This window comes from Mytilus galloprovincialis, chromosome 7, assembly GCF_965363235.1.
Source record: "Mytilus galloprovincialis chromosome 7, xbMytGall1.hap1.1, whole genome shotgun sequence".
NCBI classification, from domain to species: Eukaryota; Metazoa; Mollusca; class Bivalvia; order Mytilida; family Mytilidae; genus Mytilus; species Mytilus galloprovincialis.
In genome coordinates this window covers 17,145,395-17,169,607 of record NC_134844.1, presented here as the reverse complement: position 1 = coordinate 17,169,607, position 24,213 = coordinate 17,145,395, and the positions used below count along the sequence as shown (strand labels likewise).

At 30.7% G+C, this 24,213-nt stretch overlaps 1 protein-coding gene across 1 annotated transcript in view; it reads left to right on the top strand.

Moving 5' to 3' along the window:
• Positions 1-15,435, top strand: part of LOC143082436 (uncharacterized) — a 29,332-nt gene extending 13,897 nt beyond the window's left edge. The window contains exon 2 of the mRNA XM_076258093.1: positions 14,732-15,435. Coding sequence (XP_076114208.1) covers positions 14,732-15,228 — 497 coding nt within the window. The 3' untranslated portion in view covers positions 15,229-15,435. The remainder of the gene's footprint in view (positions 1-14,731) is intronic.
• Positions 15,436-24,213: the final 8,778 nt, after the last annotated feature.

Sequence of the window (24,213 nt, the reverse complement as noted above, 5' to 3'; positions counted from 1 at the left end):
GAGAGAATGTTTTTCTAAACAATTAAAAACTAAATGGTTTCAACAAGTCGAAATTGTAAATTGTTACCTGGTTTTAGTCAATTTTCGTATGTTATATTGACGTAGGTGTTGTGAACGTTATGGACTGTATCTTCAAAATGACAAACATAAAGTTAATTTAACTTTCAATACGAAATTGACATCCTACGACTCAAACTCTGAGAGACTTAATGTCTTAAGATTAAAATACCAATACATCCGGCTTGGTATTCTTCAGAGACTGTATATCGGAAATAGATACGTGCATGCCCTAAATTGTGTTCTATGTACCTCATTGTGATTTTTTGTAGTCCATTACGTCATTAAATAATACTGATATAATACTGTTAAATAAATCCATGCCGCCGTGAATCCTAGGTACGTGATCGAGATATTTTAAGATGAGCGCTTATACGGCGTAGAAACATGTATATAAAGACGGCAACCAATATACCTGCAAAGGCAAATCATCCATAGAAGAAAACTAAAAATTTAAACATATTCAATGTCAAAACGATATAAATCAATGGTAATCTAGATAGAACTCCCCTGTTGTCCATTCGTTTGATGTGTTTCAGCTTTTAATTTTACATTTGAGAAAGACTTCCTGTTTTGAATTTTCATCGGAGTTCAGTATTTTTGTTATTTTACTTTCTACTTTTGTAGAACATTGTATATTCATTATTATCTTGAAATAAATGTTAATAAAGGTGTAACTCATCTGTTATATGACATAGAACCATAATTTGGGTTCGGTTTGAAAGACATACAAGAGAGAAGTAAATATTTTAAACAAAAAGTACCTACGCATATATGTAACTCTGTCAATAAGTAAAATGTTTGGGTAAAAGAGGGACGAAAGATACCAAAGGGACAGTCAAACTCATAAATCGAAAATAAACTGACAACGTAATGGCTAAAAATGAAAAAGAAAACATACAAACAATAGTACACATGAAACAACATAGAAAACTAAAGAATAAACAAAACGAACCCCACCAAAAACTATTGTGGTATCGAAGGAAGGTTTTAGGACTTATACCAACATCATTACCCTTGCTGAAAGTTTCTTAAAACCTGGCTCGTCCGTTCTTAATCATATGTCTTAAACACTGGGAAAAGCACTTGGTCGCATTTTACTGTAAAATCAAAGTTTCATTATGGTCACAATTTGGCAGAGAACTTTACATTTTAAATGTTCATATATATAAATGCTTATATTTTCTTCTCTATTGAATCCCTCGTTACTACGAAATGTTGTTGCATTCACCCTCCTCCTTTAAATAGCCGTGACACCTACGAATTAAAATCTTCATGACGATATCGTGTGACCAATATATTGTACTATTAACTTGTAAAGGAAACAAAATCTATAAAAATTTACAGTATAATCAATGGACATAAACGACATCAAACCGATATAAACGTATATATGTTATCGATGGGAAAGATATTCTATAAAGCGTATACCAATAAATAAGTTTGAGAAAGCAGCTCTGTGTGAAATTTACAAACGGTATATTCATTTACATAACTTCTGAAATAATACAGTTTTAATAATGATCTAAGTTTTAGAATTCAATATTGCACGAAAGTACCGCTGCTTTTTGACAGGTTTTAGAGGATAAAATCTTTGATTTATTCGTACTTCTTAAATATGTTTTTTACGGTTAAATATTACTATTCATATTTGGATTATATTATCATTTTTTTTTTAAATAAAATTGATTTTTAATGTTTGGAAGTACGCGTTCCATATCTTTAGTTTTAGGCTATAGGATTTGAAATGGTTTTTTTTTTCTTATTAATGAAAAATCTGGACTTATAACTAGTATTTTTTTTTTTTGTGTGTGTGTTTTGAGAACGTGCATATGAATTTACTGACATTAAGTGATATTAATATGTAACAGAACTAATAACATAATAAACTATCAAATGCATTTCGGCAGTACTGCAGATAAGGATTAAAAAATTGATATACTGAGTTAAAAGGGATAAAATAGTTATCAATAGATACTAGGACTATAATTTAATATGCCAGACGCGCGTTGCGTCTACATTAGACTCACCAGTGACGCTCAGATCAAAATAGTTAGAAAGTCAAACAAATACAAAGTTGACGAGCAATAGCTCCAGTTCTGTTTACTTATATTTGCTGCAATCGATAAGAACTTCACTTTTTGAAGTGAATACAAAAATTAGGAGATATAGTGTTACGCCATAATTATCCACTAGAGTTCAAATGACATAAGTATTAGCAACTACAGGTCGCCGTATGGTTTTGTAGTTTAAACTTGTTTGATTTACTTCTTTTTGTTGTAAATCTTATTATACTTCTTTTCACATTTATGAGTGGAAATATATGAATGAAACGTTACACATTGTAGATGCATACATAATTTGAAATAAATGCAATTGTACCTTTTAACAAGCAAATACACCTGTCAAAGCATTCCTAAAATATTGCAGAATCATTGCATTGGCATCGAAACAGAACTGATATTTCACGTTTAAATAAATTTGCATACTAGTATACCAAATAATTAACTTACGCTTTTGGTAACTGTTAAACGCAAAAAAGGCAATTCCGTCCTTCTGTCTTTAAATTTTCAAAAGCCTTTGTTACCATTCTAAAAGGATAGACCGATCTTGATATAGATTGTAAAGGTACATTACTATTGTATTAATGAATGGGTATTTTTATAATGGCCCTGTTATATGTCCAAGGTCTGTAATAATGGTCGAGGAAGTCTGTAATGGCCCGAGGCAACGCCGAGGGCCATTAAAGAATCCGAGGCCATTATTACTGACCGAGGACATATAACAGAGCTATTATAAAAACACCCATTTCTTAATACATTTATTAACCAACTGAATAAAAGTGTATGTGCTAATATACCAAATATCCAAGATATTAAGTTGACAGAAGCAGAGACATATAATACAAGAGATTGGCAACTCGGCGAAATCCCGTAATATCACACGACCAGATTTAAACCTCGCGAGATCTCTTTGGGTAATAGAGTCTTTATCAATGTATTAAAAGTACCCGAAGTAAAGGTGAATGTTAAAGCATAAATTAACTGTTTCAGTGTTAAATTTAACATAATTAATTAAATAATTTGAGTTCATACATAATTATTTATTTAAATGTCATTTTATGTCTCTGACAGAAGTTGTGTTGAAAAACAGGATGAACAGTGATCCCTATATACGGTTCTTTAATGTTGGTAACTGGTTACTAAATTAAATAAAATATAAAAAAAAGTATTATACTCTTTACAACTTAATTTTATTAACTTTATTAAAAACCTCTGTGCTTTATACAGAAAAACCGGGCATTAATACAGGGCCATTACAGAAAAACAGGGCCATTACAGAAAAAACAGGGCCATTACAGAAAAACAGGGCCTTTACAGAAAAACAGGGCCATTACAGAAAAAAAACAGGGCCAGTACAGAAAAACAGGGCCATTACAGGAAAAACAGGGCCATTACAGAAAAACAGGGCCATTACAGAAAATATATAATTTTTAATAAACAGTCATTTTCGGCAATAATGTACTTAGTTGGTTAATAAATATCTATATCATGATAACAATTGTTTCGTATACGACATATTTATATCATGAAAACAATTGTTTCGTATATAAAGTTATTGTTACATTGCCATTAGGATTGCCGAAGTGTGGGAGTAAACTAGTAAAAATTGTATTTCAATTACTATGGTATATGTTACTGAGCACTTCCATTGACCCAAAATTTAAAATAGAAGTAATGTCCATATTTCTTTCCCGCCATTACATTATATTTATTGCAAAACGACGTCATTTGTCTGTATTTCAACAAATACAAATCCAAAAACAATTTCATATCAATTAACACGTTAAAGGGTAGAAAATTTAAATATCAGTTTATTACGATCAAAGACATTAGTGATAAAATAAATTCACTGCGAACTAGTCGTAAGACAACTATCCCGCAGTAAATAACGAAACTAATGTTTGTCGTCATTTTTACAGCTCTTGCCAATTTATTGGTACATAAAACATAAACAATATATTCAAACATCGGTTTGATCTATGAGTTGAGAGACCATTTAAAGAAATTTCCATTACCGCGACATGTTAAAGGTGGAACGGCTTCAAAGAAATCTGTTATTAATTGTCACAATGTCGAAAGAAATGGTATTTTCATCTACAACACAAATGATCATTGGATAAGTGTAGGCAACTGTAAAGCTTTCAAAGATATAAAATGTTCATTCCAAACAAAAGTCAGGCTATTTGAAAACACATATTGTTTTAAATGTTAAAATTTACCTTAACCGTCTTTATGTGTTTTTCTTGTTCCTGGTTAGTTTGCATTGTTAGTCATAATTTTCTCATATTCAGACAGAGTTTTGTAAATTTATTTTTTCTCTGGGTTAATATGTATTATTGGCTATTATTTTCTCTTGTTTATCTCATATTTCTCAAACAACTTCATGTTTAATATTTTGTACTTTAGATAATCGAGAAAACATTGACGCTGTGTTCATTTGAATGTACCCAATATTGGTTTATTGGCTTTGAATAAATGTGTCAATGCTGAAATGTTAAATAACGAATAACGAAAATGAAAACTCGTTTTCAAACTTTTGTCATGATGAGTTTCAGAAACTGTCAAGATGTTTTCACATTTTTCCAAAACGGATACTGATCTATTTTTTTTTTTTTTTTCAAAATTAACAAAAGGAAAATAGTATTAACCTTTCATCCTCGAACCTATGACCAAATGAAAAATTCAACTTTAAAACACTAATTTGGACAGTACATCGTCTTGCTCCATTCAGAAGATATTTATTATTTTCATTTGTTTTTTAAATTAATAACAGAGCTACTATCAACATTCACAATCTGTTACCTTCGTATATCGATTCATTTACAATGTATTTAAAATTTCTGTTTATATTGAAATAAAGGTATAAACTACACCACAAATTATTTGTGTTATCTGACGAAATGCAAATTACACCTAATAATGGTATGCGTCCTATCCGTAACGCCTTCTCACATTTATTTTTATCTCGAACTCTAAAAGCTGGAAACTGTAAAGCTGAAGACACACGTTAATTTATTCTTAGCCCGACACGAAAACCCAATGTACATGCTGTAAGAACTTCCTATTTTGTAAGTGGCATATTATTGAAAATTTAGATTTAAAAAACCAGCATGGATTTCATTTTAATTTGGGTTTTTCTCAAAGTTAATTAAAACATTTTTTTTTTTCAACAAAAAAAATAAGGACGTTGTATTATCATGATTTCCTTTTTTCGTTACTCACCGTAAAAAGAAAGGAAACATACATTTGAAACATACCGTATGTAACGTTTTCATGTAATTTTTTTTCTAAAAACAACAATGGTTTTAATTAAATAACGACTATTTAATGTAATTGTAATATTTAAAAGAATTCATTTTCTTCCAGCGTATCACGTGGTTTGTTCGGATAATTTGTTACCAACATAAAACTTATAAATCAATAATTGACCTCATAGATTATTTCCTGAATCTTACTGCTTTCGTCAAATCATTTACTTTAAACTTTTGATGACACGATACTGGGGAAAACACTACAATTCAATTTTACAACATTTTGAAATCGGTCATAAAATAATCTGTTGTCATAAACATATTTTTAGCTTGCTCTATGTATTATTGTCAAGATAAAAATGGACCAATGGCGCCATATTTTGATTGATAAAACCTCAAAACTGTTCAAAACGGAAACATTCGAATGTTATGTTGTTTCTTGACAAGATACAATTTAATGACAACTACAATTAACCTGATTTGTGAATGTTTTCATTTCATCATGCAATATAGATATACCCCTTTTATTCTTATGTTCGGCACATTTCCTATGATGTATTGCCATGGTCATATATTAATAATGTCGAAAAGTGCAACACTATTCAGATAACACAACCAGATTGGTTCAATTCATTCTTTGATTCTTACCCCATTTATTTATTGCAATTCAATTATGAAGCCAAACGAAAAATATCATAATGCAACAGCATATGTTGGTCCTTTGAATTGTATTAAAAAAAAAAATTTAAAAATATTATTTTCTCCAATGAGGATAAGACATTAGTCTAACAAACACAAATAGAATTAGGTTTCCTATCGTTCTTTTGTGTGGGTTTTTTTTCTTTTCTTCTTTCAGCTTGTAACTTCTTGCACTAAACGATACATGCTGGAACTAAACTATTCAATATTAACGTTAAAAAATACCACCACATACATGTACGCCTATTGGATAACAAAAAGAAGCAAAAACAACAGTTTTACTGTGCCCAGTGACAGACGTTACTATTTGATTTACAAGAGTAATAAGTTTTTTTAGAAAAAAAACTTGTATATAAGTGCATTAATACGGGGCAGCTTTGACTCGATTATAAAGTATATTAATTACCATTGATTGTACAATTACCAAATGTTTAGCTATTTCTATTAAATGACACTTATGAGACACCTTGTAGTAATCTGAGATTGAATATAGTATGTGAAATGTGTACTGTATATGATTATTCTATTAACAAGCCAATGCAAACACAGATATTCACTTAATGCCTCCTTCATTATGGATAATAAAATAGAGTACCATAAAATACAAATACTTGATCGTATTCATTGGCAATCGTGACCATTCTATTGTATGCCTCCATATTTTAAGTCATTAAATTAATTGCTTTCATATACAATGTAGCTATGAACAAAAGTGTTTTTTTTTTTAATTGATGATATTCAAATTTGTTGTCCTGGATAAAACATTATTTTGCTTTTATCTGCAATATTATATGTATTGCTATTATATCAATAAACTGATGTTACTTATGGTTAATGTAACTCGCGTGAAAAAATGCGTTAACCATAAACATTCAAAAATGAAAATGAAAAACAAATGTTAGTCTAGATTAACGAGGAATTAATGTTAGCAAAATAAGCAGGTTCCGATTTGCTAACTTTCAATGTATGATTTGTACAATTAATACCATATCTTTATAAAGAATTGAAATCGTTGTGACTTGCTAACTTCAAGCCATGTTAAACTTCCTGAGTCTGTTATTGCATCGTTATACCAATTACTGTGTGAAGTATATAAACATCTCATCCGAAGATATCAGACTTACAATAGGATACACCAGATGCCAGTGGCACTCAATTCAAAACAGGGATGTCAGTTTAAATTTTATGTCTTGTAATGTTTACAGTGTATTTGTTTTTTTTTTTTTATTTTTTAATTATTGATGTCTCGCTAAGGATCTCTTAAGATAGATTCATGGTATACCGCCATCTTGGATTGTACAATTACAGTACAAAATCGGTCTAGTTATTTGCCCAAATCAACAAATTTGGAAACAGATTTGCAATTTAATGGTTAGACTGTTTATCTATATTAAGAAAACTTGTAAATTTATTGTATTATTCAAAATATTTTGACAAATATCAAGCTTTTTGGTTTTTAAAATCATTTTTTTTCAAATGAGCCATTTAAGGGGAGATAACTCTTTTAGTACAAAATTTATACTGGACTAATAGGGAAATTTTTTATTTTTACTTGTGGCAAGAAAACAAGTTCGGTGACACCATGTTTTCCTTTTATTTTCTTAAAATATATTATGAAAACTATCTTCTCACAATTTATTTCAAAATTCTATCTCATAGAATTTTTTTTATGCACTCTTATGTGTTTTTTCATGCACAAACTAACCAAATTTAGGCATTTTTCAACGACTCATAGCTCGAAAAATATCACGGTGACCCATACTTTTCGTTATATTTTTGAAAAAAGCGTAGTAAGATCTTCATTTTGGCAAATTATAAAAAAAATCTGTCTCAAAAAACATTTACTTATGATCTACCTTAAGGCTTGGAGATTACGATATCTTATGAGCACACTATTTTTTGAGTGTCTTTATTATTATGAGGCTGTCTTCGGATTTTGTCTAATGCTAAGTTCGTTTCTGTGTGTGTTACATTATAATGTTGTGTTTCTGTTGTGTCGTTGTTCTCCTCTTATATCAAATGCGTTTTTCTAAGTTTTAGTTTGTTACCCCGAATTGTTTTTTTTTTCTATCGATTTATGAGTTTCGAACAGCGGTATACTAATGTTGCCCTTCTTTATTCATACAGGAACTTCTTAGTAAGGTACATCTAGACATTGACAATGAGGATCGGTTGAAAACAAAACTTTACGCCAAATGAGATGATTTAAGCTTCCTAATTGTGAAATTTCCATTTCTATGTAGCAACATTTCAGCATTGAGTAGACCGCCTTCTAGGAATTTTCGCCCCTCTTCGATAGCTTTAAGAAATTTTATTAAATGCTACTTATATAGAATAACCACTAGTGCTATTACCTCTAGTGAGGTCTGGAGACCGGAAATAGTATTTCAATGTTTTAGCTGTTGGTTGCATAAACCAGTTTTAATACATTGCTTTGACACGGCAAACCACTCCATGTTGCATGTTAGGTAGTAACTTTTGCACCAAGTGTTCAGCGATGATTAAAACAAATGGAATTTATTGCATAAATATAAATCAATTTTAAAAAGGAATACATTTTTTTATTTAACCATGATTCTTCTAAAAGACTTGAAGACCGTATTATGTCTAATTAGTAACAAATTAGAAGTCAAACGTTAGGTAAATTTGTATGTATCACTTTGTTTTAATGATTGTAATGATAGACAAGAGTACACTTCCAAGTAAAGTTGTGTTGGTTTTTTTTTTGTCGTTTCCTTGTCGAGGATGCAATTGACTTTGAAGAATCGTGTAATAAAAACGCCCTCCTCATTCTGTTGAATTATTCATGACTTGCTCTTTAAAGATGTACTTTATCAACAGATTCTTTCCTTATCAATCCAACAGACTTGTATATTATGATAAGTATACTGATCATAATTAGAATGATAGGAATTCTATACAATAAAACGATTGTAATAATCAAAAACATATATGTAGGTTCAAATTCTATTAACTGATGATGATGTGTTTTGAAAACTTTTCTCAGGTCAGGTTATTTGATCTAAGATTGATTCACTCCGTATAATATTCAGTAATATCTTAAGAATATGAACAAATACTATAGTATTGTCAAACTTGCTTCGGTGTATCTCTCCCTTAGTAATAGACTAGTTTAGCTGTATTTGGCAATACATTTAGGAATGTTTAGTCCTCAATGCCCATCAACTTCTTTCCTAAATTGGCCTTTGTTCGAGCATCATTGATAATATAAAAAAGAAGATTTGGTATGATTGCCAATGAGACAACTGTCCACTAGAGACAAAAATGACACAGACACTAACAACTATAAGTCACCGTACGATCTTCAACAATGAGCTAAGTCCATACCGCATAGTCAGCTATAAAAGGCCCCGATAAGACAATGTAAAACAATTCAAACGAGAAAACTAACGGTCTTATTTATATTAGAAAATGAACGAAAAACAAAAATGTAACACATAAACAAACGACAACCATTGAATTACAGGCTCCTGACTTGGGAAAGGCACATACATAAATAATATGGCTGGGTTAAACATGTTAGCGGGATCACAACCCTCCCCTAACCTGGGACAGTGGTATAACAGTACAACATAAGAACGAACTATAAAAATCAGTTGAAAAAGACTTAACTCATCAGATGGACAAAAATACAAGTGGACGTGGCCGGGTACGTATATATCCCGACACAAAAAGACACAATGAACAGATCTGAGAGTATCCGCAGTTATCTGACAGCTAGTTCAAAGCCATTAACAACTAATAACAAAATCATGCATCTAAGACTAAACTATCAATCCGTACACATCCAACATCCAATGAATTTGGAGTAAAGAAGTCTTTTGTAGACGATACGGGGGTCTGGCGCAAACACAAAATTGCAATTCTGTTATCTATGATGAGTTTATTTATTCCATATAGGTAAACAGGTTTTATTAATTTTTCCTAAAAGATATCACTGATAATATAATATAAAAAAATTGGTGACACTGGGGTCTAGCTACCGTTTGATACACTGGTACATATATTTGTAGTTTATGCTCAGTTTCTACAATAACAATATAATGTTTGATACAGTACAAAACGAAACATGGACAATTAATTTGCAGCGTGCTTTACTCGCATTGTTTGTTATAGTTGCGATGACCTTTTTGATTTTTAAAAAATTTTAAAACTTTTATTGCTATCTGATCGTGTTAAAATGTCATATCATTGTCGTTTGTTTTACTAGACATTAAACTAATGACACAAGTTTGTTCTGTGTACAAAGAACTCTAGAAAACCGTTCGGATCATTGCAATAGCATTAAACCGTCAGCTTTTAGACTATTATAGACACTGAAATTGACAAATCCTGTAACATAAGTGACTTATACAGCCTAATCATCCGTGATACAGTGGAAATGATTCCATTATAAGCCAGTTATATTCAGGTTTATATCATTCATAATTGAAAACAATTGTGAGATATATATGTTTTAGTTATATATGAACGCCTTTAATTTTAAACAAACAATCCAAATGATATATGTAAGTGACACATGCAAGTATAAAAGGGGTTATTCAAAATGTGAACGCCGCCGCAGCAAGACCGAAAAGTTAAAATTATGAATAAACGAATGTTTGGGTATACGTCAATGAGACAATAATTCAAATCACACAAAATAAAATTTCAAAGCAACATTGTTATGCTAGTCTTATACTTTCAAACGATAAAATTCAAAATAGTGAAGTTGATCTTGTTTGATGGAATAAAAATAATCACAGGCGTGAATTTACATGTGTACCATTGAGCGTGTTGCATTCTTAATACATATATATATATATAAATATATTTGTGGAAATAGCTTATCACCTACATTGTACATGTAAGAAAAAAATTATGATCTTATTTTGATTTTGCTGTATTTGACACAAACCGTTAAATGGCATAAAAACTTCAAAAAACGAACAACGTTTTCAAGAATCTTTTTTAACGAACGTGTTTAGAACCCACAAAAAAAGAAAACTTCATATATTCAGAAATTTAATCTAAAGTATCGTGTTCCGTCTGTTTCAGTCGTATTAAATATAAAGGTCTTAGAATGAGACGCGTGTCTTGTTCTTTGTTAATTCTGTGTGGTTTGAAATTTATTTAAGTTGTAGATAACATTTAGATTAAAAATATATTAGTTATTGAAAGTAAATTTATCACTATTTTTCTATTCACATGTCTTTATCGCCGATTTGTCATATATGTAGAATGTATTAAAGGCTTTTAGCAATGAATCAAAGCTATCGCTGGCTACATAATTACAAATTACATTGTAATTATTAATTCGATTTTGAAGCGTCATCTGCGTCATTTTTCTTGTGTTGATAGCCGAAAGCGATGTTTTTCTTAACTCTCTTCCTATTAATAACTATTTTTCCTCATATGTACATGTAATAATATTCAAGTCCGTTCATGTTTTTCTCCTACGCTTAATTATTGTTCAGATTATAACAATACAATACTGTTTATAAAACCAATTAATGGTTAGGTAAAAGAGGTAAATAGAATGCAAATTCAAACCTCAAATGATTGATTCAACCTAGTCTTATATCCCGTGTAATACTTATCTTCATTTCACTCACTGGTGGTTACATGTGTTTTAGTATTTAAGACAGTATACCTATAACTTTACTTACAAATACGTACTTATCAATAATTTGAATATTAAAAAAGTATTTCTTCTAATCGATAGTGCAATTAAAAAAATTTTAATGACCTTGTTGGTTTAAAGCTATGGCAATTTCGTCTGAATTGTACTTTTGGTCTTACTTTAAAATTTGATATATGAAATCTTTCCATAATTTGAATGATAAAAAGGATACACAATAGATATAGGAAGATGTGGTGTGAGTGCCAATGAGACAACTCTCCATCGAAATAACAATTTATAAAAGTAAACCATTATTGGTCAATGTACGGCCTTCAAGATATACTTTAAAAGACCCCTTTTTGGTCTTATAAATTAAACCATACTTTCTATAATGGAAACAATTTTGAATAAACTTTTAAGAGAATTAATAAATATTAATATAATTATATATTAATATCTTAATAACGTTTGTACGTTTACATTGTACTAACAAGAAACATGTAACGTGTTCAGAAACATTGGAATCATTTGTCAAATATTTGTTTCTTAGAATTGGTATGTAGAAAAAGTAAAATTTTCTTCGGCAATTATAATGAAATTAAGTAATAAAAAAAAATGAATACCAAACATGTCACTTTGATTCTGTGATCATAAAAAGTTTTTCTGGAAACTTGGAACTCACGACAAAAAAAATGTTTTAAGAGCATAACAACAAGGATCTACACTGAGCTGTATATGCTGAGCTAATATGAAGTCGTTGAACCCCTAGACGAATAAAGTGTTAATATGTTGAGGAACAGGTTTAAAGTTTAATTCGTTTTCTGAAATTTATCTGATAGTTCATGTTGTTTTTTTCAAATAGAACAAAAAGAAGTATAACATTAACAGATACTAGTATATACAATATTGAAAACAAAAAATCTAATACTTGACTTTTTGCATTATCAGACGCATTACTATAAAAGTGTATCGAACAAAGAATAATAACAGTGATAAATCGAAATAAAAGCTGTTTCCTTGAAACGTTGATACATATCTATTGTCGTAATAGATTGCCGTAAATCTATCTGACGTATTGTCGTTAAGATAACGGAAATGTTGTGTGATCACGTGATACGATTGATAATAGTATTTTCTGCTAAGCGATGTCCCATTGCCTGCCCTGGGAGACACAAAAACAATAATGAGGATGATTTATGTGAACTAATTCAGCTTAGAGTTTCGAATCCAATTCCAAATCGATAGTAAAATAGATATTTTACTTGCAAAAGCTATTTGTTATTAGTTTAGAACTGAAATAATTTAAAATAACACAATTAATGTTCACCCTCTGTTTTGTTATATCAATTTTCTTATATGAACAAATTGCCGGAAAGTGTATATCAAGTTAACATAAAGTTAAATACTATTATATAAATAGCTAAAAATAATCACAAAATGTATTGTGTAAACTCAAACCAAATTGACAGTTCAAAAATATTTTGTGCATTTAAGAATTGTGCATGATCTGTCTCTTTCTTCTGACAGAATTGCGAGAGCACTATTATTATCATTTTTTTTTAATTGTAATTATGATTTGCTGTCTTACTAAAATATGTTTAAGCTACAAAAAATGATGAAAATGCTGGAATGACATTAAATGAACAGTTATACACTTACAGACTAGTCATTAATTCTGTAAGTATTTTACTAAACCCAAAAATAAACACCAAAAAAAAAGGTATTTTCCTTCTGGATGTATGTATCTAATTTTATACTATTCAAAGTCAGGCGTCCTTATGTAAATTTTTGTCTGAGAATGAATAGCGTTTATTAAAATTATATAACAATACACCAGGATCTTCACAGACGACGAGAAACCCATACCATACATTAGTTATGTTTAAGAGCTATAAAAAAAAACAAATTTTCAGATGGACGTTTTTTTAAGTTTGCTTCTACAAAGTAATTTATGAATTTCAAAGCATATTCGGAAAATGACCACGATATTTTAAGACGGATGCAAACGAAAATAACTTTTAGCTATAAATATAAAAAAGGAAGATGTGGTACGATTGCCAATGAGACAACTCTCCACAAGAGACTAAAATGACTCAGAAATTAACAACTTTAGGTCACCGTACGGCCTTTATCCATAAGCAAAGCCCATACCGAATTATCAGCTATAAAGGGCCCGAAATGACAATGTAAAACAATTCCAACGACCTTATATATATATATGTACAAAAATGAACGAAAAACAAATATGTAACACATAAACAAACCCATCTGCAGGATTCCATTCAATATTGTAGTAGAAATGATAATAGCAATGTCTTAGATATACATTTGTGTTGAACTATATGTTACGAAGCTAGCCTCTTAAAGGACGTCTTCAGTAATATTTTTGGCTCCCCCAGAAAGCATTCATTACGTTTTGGCTATCTAGATTTATAAAGCGGCTCGACTAGTAATACGTTAAGTACGAACAGTCTCGACTAGTAATACGTTAAGTACGAAAAGTCTCCGTAGCACTTTACTATACTGCTTATGTAAATGTTCTACCTTTGAAATTAAAAAGTAACACGAAGAGTCAATGGAGTTATCTAAGTCAAACAACTTGGTTAATGGTTTTTGCAACTACTGTATTGCGGTTAATAGTCTTTAAAACTTTTAACTGCCATTTAATATTCTTAAAAAAAACTATTGACCTCCAGCTTTAGTGTGAAATTATTGACTTGCAAATAGTCTGTGATGGAATTAGGGCAGGGAACATTTTTTTCCGAAAAAGAAAGAAAAAACTTTTCTTTTTTGCACTCAATGGTGACATATCAAATAATGTAGGTGGTTTTAACGTTTTTACGTTTAGTGGTTTTGTCTTATTAAGCACTTTTAAGTGTTAATTTAAAAAGTGCAGCATACGTTAATGGGGTAGTAAAACAACTATACAAATACTTTACTATTTGTTGTTTATATTTTTATTAATGATATAAACTTACGCAAAGGATAACAAACCTGTTTTCTTTGAGTCTGTTTTAAATAATTTATTTCTTTTGTAGGTGTATACGCCGTCCCAATTAGCAATAATAACAACCAAAAAGATGGGCAATTACGAATGTACGAACTATTAGATGAATATTTTCGGGACAAAGACACAAATGAAGATCACAGACAGAACAAATACCCATCTCATTTAAGTGAACTTGGCACTCAAAAGAGAGGCAAATATTCCTGGTCAGTAGCTTATGGGAAACGTGACCGTTGGATCGCCTATGGGAAAAGGAATTCTCGTCATAGTGGAATAGCCATGCCATCGTTTGGACCTTCATTGGACTCATCGCAGGATCTACCAGTGTATGACCACAATGCAGTTAAACGACACCAGATGTGGGAGGCTCGATGGGGAAAGAAACGAACAACCGTATCTGCAAATCCAACAACAAAGGCCATGGAAAACTTCGAGCAACAACAGTCTTACGAAGGATATTTCACTAAAAATCCAACTTTCAAACGCCAACAGTGGACCAAATCCCCTTGGGGAAAACGTTCATATTAAAGGAACAAACTTCAAATATATTGCATCAAACTTTGATTTATTGTATCAATATGGAAGTGAAACAACTAAACCAGTAACGCTTTTTCAGTGTAAATATCATATAATGAGAACATCGAACGATCCTTTATTGAAAGGTTCAGTGGCCCACAGAAAAGTTTGATCGTTTCTTATTGTTTCCTTAGTTTTGTTTGTAAACTTTTGACAAATCGTTTTATTTCTACTGCCTTTTAAATTTTCATCATCAACCGGTTCCACAGATTAAGAATATACTCAAATTTATTGTAAAACTATTCGTAATGTGTTTAAATGAAACTTTTGAGCAAGCTGACTTGAAATTAAATGTTTAAACGCTGTAGCATTAACCAACCTAGATAAAGTCAGGTTCAGTTAGATTCTGTGTATTTATCGGTTTTGGGATTAACAAAGTAAATATAAGCATAGTCATAATAGGTTTGATAATTTATTGTCAAATATTAGCATAAATTATTGAATTATTATAATGCTGGAATATTAAGTAATATCATTAATCAATATAATCCTTGACATCAAGACTTAGTAAGCATATTTCAAATGATGTTCCTCCTCTATGATACGCTTAATAATGAGCATACCCTGTCGTTTTATCATCGTATGAATGAAATAAAAGATTTGGGTAATACATCATTGAGAAAACAACATAAGGTATCCAAAAGACATCTAAATATCACCATACCTAACAATTGACAGATACATATACACTAACATGTTATAAATCAAATAAACAGATTTATTTCGGGAGAAGTATAATTTTAGAATATAGTTAGGGTTTATCTTTATTTTTCTATTATTATTGTAGTCGTAGCTTACTGTCAACATATAAATAACCTACAGATGGTGAAAACAAATGTCAATAGTCTTGAAAAAAGCATGCATTGTCATGGTTTCGTTTGAAACCATTTGTACATTATATATAAAATAATGTTAACATGTTACATGGCTATATCTAGTGTGACAAACCGTCTATTTCCGTTTCACTAAATAAAATGGTCGAAGATGCCAAAAAGATATTTTTAACTCAAAGTTGAAGAAGAACTTACAACGCCATGGCGAAAAATGACAAATAACGAAAGAATTTTAAACAAAACCACAAAACATTTCACACAAAAAAACAACATTTGACAGCACGAACATCGCTGAAATCAAGGATTGAACGCAAGTGTTCTGGAGAGGTAAATTGAAAAGTCCCTGCCCCATGTGTGGCACCTTTTGTGTTGTAAACAATTTGGAATGTGCCAGGAGTTTTGATATTCAAATGATTTTACACCAACAAAATATACGGAAACAATCAAGGAATCTGCTTCATTTAGGTGGACGATGCAATAGATTTCCTCTATTCAATTTCAAACTCGTAAATACGAATGAAAACAACTAGAGGGACATAAATTTAAAATTTCAGACATCTAACTTTTGTTCTAAAACAATGGGTTCTTTTATGAATTTTGCCTTTTGAAAACAGCCTTTCTGTAAGTGTTTAAAACAAAACTTGAAATATAAGAGTATTATTCAGAACTGTGTCTGTTTTTATCTCATGATATTGTTAGAATGCATAATATGAAAGAAAGTAACTGATAAAATTGTATTTAACTGTACTAAATTGTGAAAGCAGTGATATGAAAAGGCTTCAATAACGAGTATTGCTACCCTATGATAATAAAATTTGAAGATTGTTTGCTTCTTTCATTTCCTCAACTCTTAATAATATAGTTTAAGAAGTCTTTTTTTTGTATATTTAAAAGCAAGGCAGTGCTTGTCCTTTGCATAGATCAGAAGTACATACAGTATTATTCTGTCTTTTAGATCTGGCTTTAAACATGACGACGTTAATGATATTCCAAAATATATATATATATCGCTTCCTTTTGTTATTGTGCCATCAAAGCTAACCGTCGGTGTCCTCGACAGGATGTGCATCTTCTGCTCTGCTCAGTTAGATTATTACAATCGGCAAAAGGACAACATCGATAAAATACTGTTCAGAAGATGTATTTTAAGATCTAAGATCGTGCAAATTGTCGTTAGTGAGTTAAAATACTGACATGTCATATTAGTCAAACAATTCGTAATGTTGATCACAAAATGCACGCAGTGTAGATCTATAGGTCTGCTTCGTAACTCATTTGGAGTAGTTTTTGTTTAAGGTGAACACCCCTGTCAATAAAGTCCGTATAGTGTGAACATGCACGCGCGCCACGTATAATCTGAGATAAGAACATGGTGCTGCTGTGAAAAAGGAAGTTCTCAATTGTAAAATTGAAATCTGATTATAGTTGAGATGTGAGAACCCATTGAAAAGTATGTTATTGAGTGACAGAATATCATCTTTTTATCTAAAAGTGAAATTAATGAACTTTCCATGATTTTCTTTTTTCATTTTTTTCTTCCAAATTTAAAGGTTTTATATGATTTCTGCTTCATGTGAGTACAGAACATAGGTCGTTCAGAAGCGGATCCCAATAAGTACCCTCTAGAGGATCGACCCATTCTAGAAACATCAATCTGTCAAAAAATCCTGGTTTCAAACTAAAACTGAGGTAAACACATTCGCTATGAGAGGAAAACAACGAAATAACAGAAATACTGAAGTGCAACAAAAAACCAAAACGACAATGCAACACACACTGAAACGAACTATAAGATGCCAACTACAATTTTTCTGACTTGGTACAGAACATTTTGATTAAAAAACGGTGGGTTGAACCTGGTTTTGCAGCTTTATTTTTTATTAATATACACAATTATTTTTTTAAATGCAGACGTAAATACAAAAAGAGAAGGAAGATACCAATGAAGCATTTAAAACTAAAACGGCAATAAACAAGGGCAACTCCATGGCATAAAACGAAAGCTTACCAAAAGACAAACAAGTTTACAAAACACTACTATAAGGAACAGGCAATACGAACACCACCAACAATTAATCAACTAGTGACACCTATCGTCTAACTTAAAATAAATACAAATTCGATGATGGGTCTCATTCAGTAATGTCACAAACGATGAAAGTATTGTGAGCACAATAATTGGAAAAAAGCTGTCATCACCTATAATAGATATTACATAACGGTCAACCATTTTGTGGTGGGGTCCGTAAAATGTTTGAAGGGATGACTTAAACTTTGCGACTTAAAATTTTTGGTCTAATACCTTCCTTATCAGCAGCACACATCTTCTTTCGAATTATGATAGGAATTGCATACTTCGAACTTGTGGACTGGAAACAGACACAATTAACACAATGTTTAATGTCATTTTACATATCTGCTTCAATAATATAGTTGTCAACTCCTGATATCTTTGTTTTCTATGCCCTAGTTTTGTTGAAATCTGAACGATTTGTGATCCTGTTTTGTAACTCTTTCTATATTTGATTTGGGATGTATAAATTAAAGCTTTGAGTATAAAACTCTGGCAAATATAGTTCTATATCACATGTCTTTTTAAACAAACATTTTATATTGAATTATTCAATTAAAAAATCGAAACAAAATATGGCTTTTACCGAACTTACTCCTTTGAACAATGTTTAGATAGTGTCGCCTTAATTAAGTACATTAATATGTAATGGCATTCATTACGATCAACAACTTTGCAAATGAATTTTGATCGGAAATAAAGTATGGTCCCAAATTTTATATTTTGTATAAGAGGCATGTATCCATAATCGAATTATCACCACATACATGTATTTCAAACTCAAATCCAAAATGGTACAAATAAATTCTTAGTGTCATTTATTTATACTATCAACAATAGACAAACTTTGTTAGTTACTTTTAGGTTAATGTGCATATGTTGTTTGAAGCATGTAACAGTGTTTCTCTAAAGAAGTTTCATCAACGTGAAGGGACAATTATTATAAGAAACAGTGTTTTACTTAAGAAACACAGTGCAAATTATAAGAAGCATCATCAACCTGATCAGACAATTATTCTATGATGGATAAGGAGTTTAAACGCTCCCTAAAATAACAAAATTCTCGAACTCCAAGAAAAATTCAAAACGGAAAGTCCTTAATAAAAGGATGAAACCAAAAACTCTAAGACATCAAACAAATGGAATACAGCGGTCATATATCTGATTTGGTACATACATTTATTTGTGTAGGAAATTGTAGATAAAACTAGAGAGCGAAGACTCGCAATTAAATTGACAGCAATGTGTGAGTAAAACAAAAAGTCCTGATAGATTAAAATGTCAAAAATTTGGGTACAACTGTCAAATATTGTATTATAGTCTGTGAAAACAAATAATCAAAACTCAAAATGACATAGAAACAAAGAACATGAACAAAGCAGAAAAGACAAGAATTTTAAATTGACCATAGCACAATATAAAGTTTTCTTTTCGTTGTCGTTCAACACACTAGAAACAAATACAAATGTATACATATCTATAAGAAGATGTGGTATGAGTGCCAATGAGACAACTCTACATCCAGAGTCACAATTTATAATAGTAAATCATTATAGGTCAAAGAACGGTCTTCAACACAAAGCCTTTGCTCAGACCGAACAGTATTAAAGCTATAACGGACCTAAAAAAAAATTACTAGTGTAAAAAAATTGAAACCCAACGGTCTAATTTATATAAAAACGAGAAATGAAAACGTTTATGAACCATATCAACAAACAACATGTTCAACTACTGAACATCAGATTTATGACTTAGGACAGGTGCAAACAATTAAAGCGGGTTTAAACATTTTAATAGTAGAAAACGTTCACCCTTATCTGAAACAAAGTGTAACATCACAGAATTAAAAGACACACTATAAATTATCAATTGAAATGGCTTAACTCAATCAAAAGACATAATTTTATAATAAAACACAAGACAACATACACTAAACGAATAAATTTAATCTATGAAATAATCGATAAAATAAAAGATATTTAATTAAAGTAACAGTATCATACCGGTGTATACATCCATATGTGAGTGATGTATATTAACTGCAACACAACGCTTACATTTTCGAAATCAATATGACGTCTTAGATCCTGTATATTACATAACCAAGAGTAAGAATATCAACACTGAGTGAGGATGTATGACAAACAACAATGTCTTCGAAGAGTACCATATTTATCAGTTTGACATATTATTGTAAGGTTTAAGTAAAACTAAATTTATGTTCAACGAAAGAGGGGTGACAGAAACCGGACTTATACCTTTTTTTACGTCTAACAGCAAACAATGGTACCGTCGTTCCTACTTTTGAAATCATTCGGTTCCCTCTGTTTTGATTTTTGTATTTTCTTGATATATTTCTGAGATTTACATCTGCAAATACTGTTGTTGTTAATCTAAGGTATTATCTCATGACAGATACAGCTATGGGTAAAACTAGGTTCAACAAATCCCCCATGGTTTTCAAATGTTTAGATTTGAGAGTTCTCAATGACTTTATATCCCAAACATCGCTTTTACTCTCGAAATCTATACAGTTTTATTTCAAATTATTGATTGTTACAACTTTTCGGTGCTTCTGAAGATAAATTTCACGTACAAGTACAATTACAAAAAATACCATCATGGGCGATAGGTATGTAATATTAATGTAGAAATAAAGTAAACAAGTAATCAACACCCATACCTCATCATTTCAATTTAAAAATTCAATTAGAAACATACAATCAAAAGCAACGTCCTGTATGCAGATAATTTCAACTTTGAAATTCATCAGAAGATTTTACTGACACGTAACTATCGTGATACATTGTGAAACGTGCCATGAGGTGCACATCAAAACAATGTGTTCTAAAATTCTGGTTTTTTTTTACATCAAATAATTAATAGACCAAAAACATTTTATATCATATTTTCAGAGACGACTTTTGTTTTTGTTTTTAGAGTTGTAAATGATTCATATGTTAGCCGACATTGAATACATCGATACATCTAGATTAGACACTAAAAGAAGGAAGTACTCTTTCAAACATTTGTAGGCTCATAATGTTATTGCTGGACAGAACACTGCTTTCACCAGAGCAATGGTTTACAAATTTAGGTAAATGAAAGAGAAATATTTGCTCTCATAGGGCATAACTAACACAGCTTAGTGTTGTTTCATCCTGGAAATCATTGCAAAACAATATTAAGTGAAGTACATCAAATTTACATGGTTTTTACAGAGTGTGTGCACTGACAATACTCATTTCACTAACATCGACATAAACTGAGAGCCACAAAACTCCCTACAGCAATACAATAAGACAAAAATATCCCGTAAAACACAGTATGTATTTGTTTTTTAGAAGAGTTTGCTTCAGTTATTCAAGTTAACATATACGTCAACATTGAGATAACGAATATTGTCTTCATGTCACTTCCACCACAATATTACCAGTTGTTTTCCATTTGTTAGATGTTTTTGAACTTTTAATTTTGACATTTAATAGTGAACTTTCCGATTTCAATTTTCTTTGGAGTCGGGTATTTTTATTATCTCCCCTTTTTGCCATAGTTTTGTACAGAATGCAATTCCGAAAGTGACCAATTCACGACTTTCTCAATACGCGAAAAAAATAAAAGAAACTAACTGTTTTCCTCAAGCACATCAAGTATTTTAAAATTGATGTATTTCGACAATTTTTACTGCACGCAAAAATAAAATATGAACATGTTATCTCTGACTTCACTTTTAGATCGTAACAGTAGATAAATGGCCAGAAAATTTAAAGTTTCTGCTCGTTTAAACAAAAGCGTTCATGATGTGCTTTATTCGGTAATCACAACTTCCGTTACAGATAATTGCTATTAACTTCAATGTAATTGTGTCGTTTTCCTTTAAACCTGTTATTTCTAAGACAATCAAGAGAGCCCAATGTCTTAAATTAAACGTTACATTGTGTTATAATCCATCTAACGATGGTCAACCAGTTTAATGACATTTTGATTATAGTAATTAGATTTCCCTGTATTGATTTTAGGAAATGTAATCAACAGATGAACAAGACTGTATTTCTCTACCGTTTTTCGACTGCCAAAATTGTTGACTATTTCCACTCAAATGCATGCATGGAAATTAATAATTATACCCAATAGTGATTAGGAATTTTCTTGCTAGACAAATAGGATTCCACCATTACTTTTCTCACAGGCTATGTTCAAAAGTCAAATACTTGTTCAATTTTCATATTTACTGCATGTTTATTCAGTTCTTGCCTAATAAACAAATTAAAACAGTACTTCCGTATTTTGTCTTTGAAATGATGATGGTACTGATAATTGATGTTGATCTATTACATTTTCACCTTCAAAATGTGTGGTCGTCTAAAGACAATGCCGAACCTTTCTATTTTCAACTTGTGTATAACAATGTTCATAAATCTTAACGTTACATGCTTTTCATAACGTCTCTTGTGAATAGCTGTCGCATTACATAAATTACTCCGCGTCTTTATTGTGTTCTAAACGACTGTAATACGAGTGAGATGTTTGGCTAGCTATGAAACCAAGTTTGATCCACAATTTCAACACAACAACATGCCTGTACCTCGCCAGAAATAGGAAGGTTGTTTCCATTCATTTGGTGTGTTTTAGGTTTTGATTTTGCTATTTGATAAGGGATTTTCTGTTTTGAATTTTTGTGTGTTTACTTTATAATATTTATTAAGCAACTATCAGAGTTTAAATGTGGAAATACAATTTGATACAGTTTATGATAAGTAACAAATAAGTAAAGAATGTCCGATACCATATGGGTTTGGGGATTCATAGATCAGGAACCAAAATAAAAGACAGACATCTGACAGACATCAAATTAGTATGGCGTTCATTATCACTGAACTAGTATATATTTGTTTAGGGGCCAGCTGAAGGATGCCTCCGGGTGCCGGAATTTCTCGCTACATTGAAGACCTGTTGGTGACCTTCTGTTGTTGTTTTTTTTTATGGTCGGGTTGTTGTCTCTTAGGCACATTCCCCATTTCCATTCTCAATTTTATCAACAAATTGCAAACAATAGTCCAAATTAATCTCTACCAAAAAAAGTTACCAGAATGAGCCTTCTCAAAAACATCAAATTCATCAAAACCAAAGTGTTTCACATGTTTAAATAGAACCTTTATTTTACTTATTTGATTTGAGCGTAACCGACTAGTTTGGTGTGGACAAAACAAGCTTCATGCGTTTAAACAATCATGGTTTCAATGATGATTTTTTTTTTGTAATGAATCTAAAGTAAACATTAATTCATTAAGGTTTATTTTGATTAGCCATCGACTTTTAGAATGTTCGCTTCGGTTTCTGATTTTTTGAAAGATTTTCAGAATTTTTTATCCTTGTATAGTGCCCATAAAAAATTTGCCAACCAACCCCCTGTTTTCTTTTGATATTTTTTTTACAGACAGTTAAAAAGCCATTTTTTGAAAATCTTAAATCTTGTTTTTTCATAGATTTGAAAGGTTCCAATGATAAATCTACGAATAATCAAGAGAAAATTATTTCCCACAAAATTTCCAATTACTTATATTTCGAAAACAAGCCCACGGACCCTTCATTTTTTTATTTCTTTATTTCTAAACTATAAATTTATTACATTCATTCAGAAAGGTGTGTTTGAGTGAGACAGAGTAGCGAACATCCTTAATACAAGTAGTTAAGTGCTCTAAAATCAGCACTTTCTAATCATTTCGTTTAAGTTGTATGTTTTTATTTATCTTTTTCTTTTCGCCATTGACTTTCATACCGTGCATTTTTGATACATACGTTACTTTTTTTTCCCATGATACCTACATACTTTCTTAAATTATCTGTTTCGGGGATACCATGGTTATTTTTTTCTGGATTATATGCGTTACAAATCTTGTCATGAAATTCGTGAAGACAAAAACATAAAACAAACATCATAATAAATAAAATATTATAGTCCTAATTTGTTGATGATTGTTGATTAACATCCTTCCCATCTCGAAATCTATTTTTAATCAAACTTGTTTCAGA